Source organism: Poecilia reticulata, unplaced genomic scaffold (assembly GCF_904066995.2).
Source record: "Poecilia reticulata unplaced genomic scaffold, P_reticulata-male-v2 Scaffold_133, whole genome shotgun sequence".
Classification (NCBI taxonomy): domain Eukaryota; kingdom Metazoa; phylum Chordata; class Actinopteri; order Cyprinodontiformes; family Poeciliidae; genus Poecilia; species Poecilia reticulata.
In genome coordinates, this window is record NW_027675231.1 from 17,501 (window position 1) to 22,752 (window position 5,252).

Sequence of the window (5,252 nt, forward strand, 5' to 3'; positions counted from 1 at the left end):
ACCTCCAGAATCTTCTGGAGCGAAACAGCACGGAGGAGAACCTGGGCCTGGTCCAATCGGACCTGGTTCTGAAGGTTCAGAACCTGCTGACGTCTTTCTGTTAATCATGCTGGATACATTCATCAGCCTGGTTCTGGCCCGGCCCGGTCCGTGCAGCTCTGTGGGAACCGGCGCCTCCAGCAGCTCTCAGGTGTTTCCAGGTAAACATGTTTGGGTTCAGCTCAGATAATTACCGGGTTCTGGTTCCGCCCATGCAGACGGGTCGCTATAAGAACCGCTGCAGCCCGGCTGGTTCTGATCCGGCAGCACTGAAACGGACCAGCACACCCAGCAGGTACACACACACACACAGACCCGTCAGGAGGTTCTGGTTCTGCATGGAGGTGATGATGATGAAGCTCAGCCTGAGGGACCTTCATCATCATCATCATCGTCAGGTCGTTGACCTGAGCTGCTGCTCCTCAGGTTTGACCTCTGACCTCTGACCCTGCATGGAGCGGAACCAGAACCCGGCGGCTCCTCTTCCTCACTGCCTCCATGATGATGAAGAGCAGCCGGTTCTGGACCAGCAGAACTCTCCAGGTGAGCGCCATGATCCGGTTCTGGTTCAGAACCACTAGACCTGCTGCTGAGGTTCCTGAGGTCCGAAAGGTTCTGGAGGAGGTCCGAGTCTCTCCTGCTCCGGTGGTTCCGTCATGTTCTGATGGGTTCTTGTGTCTCCATGAACTGGTCCGGGTCAGAACCGGGTCAGAACCGGATCGGCTGGTGACCTGGTGCCGGCTCTCCGCTGCTCTGAAGGTTCTGGTTCTGATGGCGGTCCAACATGCGGGTCGTTCTGACCTGAACAGGACTGACAGCTGCTGATGGTCAGAACCGCTGACCCAGAACCACAGAACCGGGTTCTGGGTTCTGTGAAGGTTGATCTAAAAACGTGAAGATGATGAGAAAAAGTTCATCAAGACAAAGACGAGAACAGCAGAATCTTTCCTTCCTGCTGAGGAGAACCGGGTCAGAACCGGGTCAGAACCGGGTCAGCTGACTCTGTGCTGGCAGCTGATTGGATGATCGCATCATGAAGAGATCGGGTTGGCCGGTTCCCATGGTAACCTGAGCCTTACCTGCGCTCTTGCTGTTGGCTGCAGAGATTAAAGGTCCATCAGCAGGGAACCGGCAGAATAGAACCGGAACCAGAACCAGAACCAGAACCCGGTCTGGACCAGCTGAAGGACGGATGGAGAAAAAGATCAGATTAGATCCTAAAGCTGCAGATAATCTGGAGATGATGAAACAGAGGATCAGGTTGAAAGCAGGTAAAACCGGACAGATCCAGACCCGGTTCTGAAGAGGCAAAACTAAACCAGCTAAACCAGCTAAACTAATTAAACTAAACCAGCTAAACTAACTAAACCAGCTAAACCAACTAAACTAACTAAACTAATTAAACTAAAACATTTACAGATCAAAGCATTTGTGGATCAAATCCAAAGAACTGAGATCCGATTCCATCTCTGAATCTTCGCTTGTTTCTCTGTCCAACATCAAAAACCTGCAGCAGCTCCAGCACCAGGTTGCTGCAGCAGCTCCAGAACCAGGTTGCTGCAGCAGCTCCAGAACCAGGTTGCTGCAGCAGCTCCAGAACCAGGTTGCTGCAGCAGCTCCAGAACCAGGTTGCTGCAGCAGGGAGTTTAAATCAGCTGCAGCAGTTTTATAACCCAGGATCATCAAGTGATGGTTTCTCCTACAGGAGATGTTGGGACGCTGCGGCCTAGTCCAAACCTGAGAGCACATTCACATCCCAAGCTGGTGGCGTTTTAAAGGCTCGTCGTTTTCTATCTGCGTTAAAGGAAACTGAAAATAAGACCCAGAAAGTTATAATCCGTGAGTGAAGCTGCAGCAGCTGATGAACCACCTGGTGGGATCAAACTGGGATCACTGGGATGAGACCAGTCTGCTGCAGCAGGTCCAAACCGCTCTGAGGGAACGCTGGGATCATCTGGACCGGACCCAGAACCTCCAGAACCTCTTCTATCATCTCATTTCTGCTTCTCTTCCAAGTTTCTCAGGGCTTTTATTTTGAAAAATGAAACAGTTCAACCTATATTTCCTCTCTTGTAACTCCACCCACTCAGGTCAAAGGTCAGATGATGTTCCAGCTGTTCAACATCACCTGGTGAAGCAGAGCTCCAGAGGACCCATTGTCCCCGTATCCAAGGTAACCAAGTTGACCAACGTAACCAAGGTAACCAAGGTGACTCAAGTAACCATGGTGACCGAGGTGACCAAGGTAACCAAGGTAACCAAGGTAACCAAGGTGACTCAAGTAACCATGGTGACCATGGTAACCATGTGACCTAGGTGACCAACCTTGGTTACCATGGTTACGTTCACCTTGGCACGTTCTTCAGTTGAGCTGCCACCTGCTGGGTCAGGGGGAGGAGCCTAACATGTTGACTCTGACCCGCTATAGGTCATAGGTCATTCAGCATCATTTCATAGGGATGAGTGTTAGCATGCTACATGCTAACGGGCTAGTGGCGTGGGAACAGAACTGGGTCAGAACCGGGCCCAGCACAAGGACATCAGGAGACCCGGTGGGAACAGAACCGGGTGAAAGACGACAACAAAAGCTGTGGAATGTTTGAGGCTGAAACAGGAACCGGCAGCTGATCCTGGTTAATCCAGGTGGGATTAGGGGCGGGGCTTCTGGGGGCGGGGACAGGTGAGGACCTCAGGTAGAGTCTGGGCTCAGCTCTGCAGCAGGTTCAGTTCTGCTGGCCTCCAGGATGCTGGGTCTGGACCCCAGGAGCAGACAGAACCAGGTACAGCTGCAGGTCGGGTCCAGTTGGGCTTCAGGTTCTGGTTCTGAACTGACCCAGTTCAGCAGGTTCTAGCCGGGTCAGTAAGCTGGTTTGGTGCTGAGACCGGTCAGAGGACACAGAGGAGTCACACTGTGTGTGTGTGTGTGTGTGTGTGTGTGTGTGTGTGTGTGTGTGTGTGTGTGTGTGTGTGTGTGTGTGTGTGTCAGATGTTTGTGCAGCTGAAGGAGCTGGTGATGGACCAGAACCAGGACCTGCAGTGGAGGGAGTCGGGTCGGTGGACGGGTTCTGAGGACCAGGAGACGGCTCACATCGTCCCCCTGTCCGTCCACTCCCTGCTGGTCCTGCAGAGGCTGCTGTCCCATGGTGAGGACGATGTCCCCAGTCTCCCGGTTGGAGGTTCTAACAGTGAGCCCTGGTTCTGGTTCTGGTTGCAGGTGCCGTTCTTCTGGACCTCCAGCAGAGCAGTCTGGGGGGCGTGGCCCAGCAGGTGGTGGAGCGTCTGCTGGACGGAGAGCAGGTCAGAGCCGGAGACGGAGACAACCTGCTGAGGACGCTGCTGCTGCCGCACAGGTACTTCACCTGGAGGACACCTGGAGGACACCTGTCCACCTCCTGTCCTCCACCTGTCCTCCACCTGTCCACCTCCTGTCCTCCACCTGTCCACCTCCTGTCCTCCACCTGTCCACCTCCTGTCCTCCACCTGTCCACCTCCTGTCCTCCACCTGTCCACCTCCTGTCTCCACATATTATTCTCCCAGCTGGTTCTTTGCTGAACTACCACCTGTCTGTCCCTGTCCTCCCTGTCCTCCCTGTCCTCCCAGTGACCAGCAGGATCCTCGCTGGTTCAGCAGGAACATTTCTGCAGCTGACCGCTCCTCCCTGATTGGCAGACGCACCGGCCAATCAGAGCTGTCCAGGAACACAGCCAATCACAGAGAGGCTGATGTCAGCAGGAAGGTGAAACCATCGATCAGTCGCCAATAATCAATCAGTCGTCATCTAACATGTTGATCAGTTATTAATAAGCAGCCTGGTGTCTCTCAGGGTTTCAGCTGTTTTTCAGTTTTCTGGAAGTTTATTCCAGATCTGTGGTGCATAGAAGCTGAAAGCTGCTTCTCCATGTTTGGTTCTGGACCAGAACCAGAACCAGAACCAGCAGGTTGATCCAGCAGCAGCAGCTGTGCTGACTCTAGATCTTCCCCCCCTCAGGGTGCCACCCTGGGCGGTTGCCATGTCGCCCTAATACATCCGGGTCAACACCGAGGCCCAACAGAACCAGCACTGTGGTCTGAGGACTTTGACTAGGCCAGACTCAGTACTATGGAAACCATGGAAACCAAACTGACTTTTTGTGTCAGCTCTGGCGCCTCTTGATGGTCACACAGCTGGGTGACCTCTGACCTCTGTCCAGCAGGAGACTGCGCCGTGCGGACCTGACGGAAAGCTGATGGAGCGAGCTGAGGCCACCGTCGTCCTTGTGGGTAAGAACTGGGGGTCAGGGTCAAGGTCAGGGTCAAAGGTCAGGGTCAGGGTCAAAGGTCAGGGTCAAGGTCGGAGCACTGATTTCAGATCATCCAGTGAATCTTCCTCAGTCAGACGGAAGTGGTCTGAGGGAACGGATTATGAGGCTGGTGTGTGTGTGTGTGTGTGTTTGTGTGTGTGTGTTTGTGCGTGTGTGTGTGTGTGTGTGTGTGTGTGTGTGTGTGTGTGTGTGCGTGTGTGTGTGCGTGTGTGTGTGTGTGTGTGTGTGTGTGTGCGTGTGTGTGTGTGTGTGTGCGTGTGTGTGTGTGTGTGTGTGTGTGTGCGTGTGTGTGTGTGTGCGTGTGCGTGTGTGTGTGTGTGTGTGTGTGTGCGTGTGTGTGTGTGTGTGTGTGTGTGTGTGTGTGCGTGTGTGTGTGTGTGTGCGTGTGTGTGTGTGTGTGTGTGTGTGTGTGTGTTACAGACAAACTACAGACACACATAGATGCAGTAGTAAAAATGACATGCAGTACCACAGAAAGCCCCTAGAGGCACCATAACAGCACATGAATCATCAGTTAAATGCAATAAATGTGAACAGAACAAAAACTAGAGAAAAGTGGATGGAAAATTTCACCTGTACAACAACAACGATACTTCAGAGACCATCAGAGGGTCAGTTCCCACCTGGACGGATGACCGACTGACTAACATGGTAAAACACACACACTCTCACACACGTGATGAACGAATGATGATGGCGGCTCCGGATCCACAGATTAACCTGAAATTACACAACAAACAGATGCATTATGGGTAATGTAGTGTTACATCAAGAGACAAACTTTTACCAGGACCCGACCTCTGACCTCCTGGCAGCATCCAGGTGAAGTTTTTTTACACCAACTTCATCCGATCAGGACTTCAACTTGTGTTCATATGACCTTTAACCTTTTAGAGTATTGTGTGTGTGAA

The 5,252-nt window shown here is 52.7% G+C and overlaps 1 protein-coding gene across 5 annotated transcripts in view; it reads left to right on the forward strand.

Annotated features, from left to right (window-relative positions):
* Window positions 1-5,027, forward strand: part of LOC145550648 (anion exchange protein 2-like) — a 5,837-nt gene extending 810 nt beyond the window's left edge. The window contains exons 1-7 of one of the 5 annotated variants that reach the window (XM_081604479.1): window positions 1-334; window positions 466-582; window positions 2,130-2,212; window positions 3,026-3,182; window positions 3,254-3,389; window positions 3,641-3,776; window positions 4,234-5,027. The exon at window positions 1-334 is cut by the window's left edge and continues 810 nt beyond it. In XM_081604479.1, coding sequence (XP_081460605.1) covers window positions 492-582; window positions 2,130-2,212; window positions 3,026-3,182; window positions 3,254-3,389; window positions 3,641-3,776; window positions 4,234-4,782 — 1,152 coding nt within the window. In that variant the 5' untranslated portion in view covers window positions 1-334; window positions 466-491 and the 3' untranslated portion in view covers window positions 4,783-5,027. Of the gene's footprint in view, window positions 583-2,129; window positions 2,213-2,245; window positions 2,896-3,025; window positions 3,183-3,253; window positions 3,390-3,640 lie in introns of those variants that run through there. The other 4 variants (XM_081604480.1, XM_081604483.1, XM_081604481.1 and 1 more) reach the window with 4 other exon arrangements.
* Window positions 5,028-5,252: the final 225 nt, after the last annotated feature.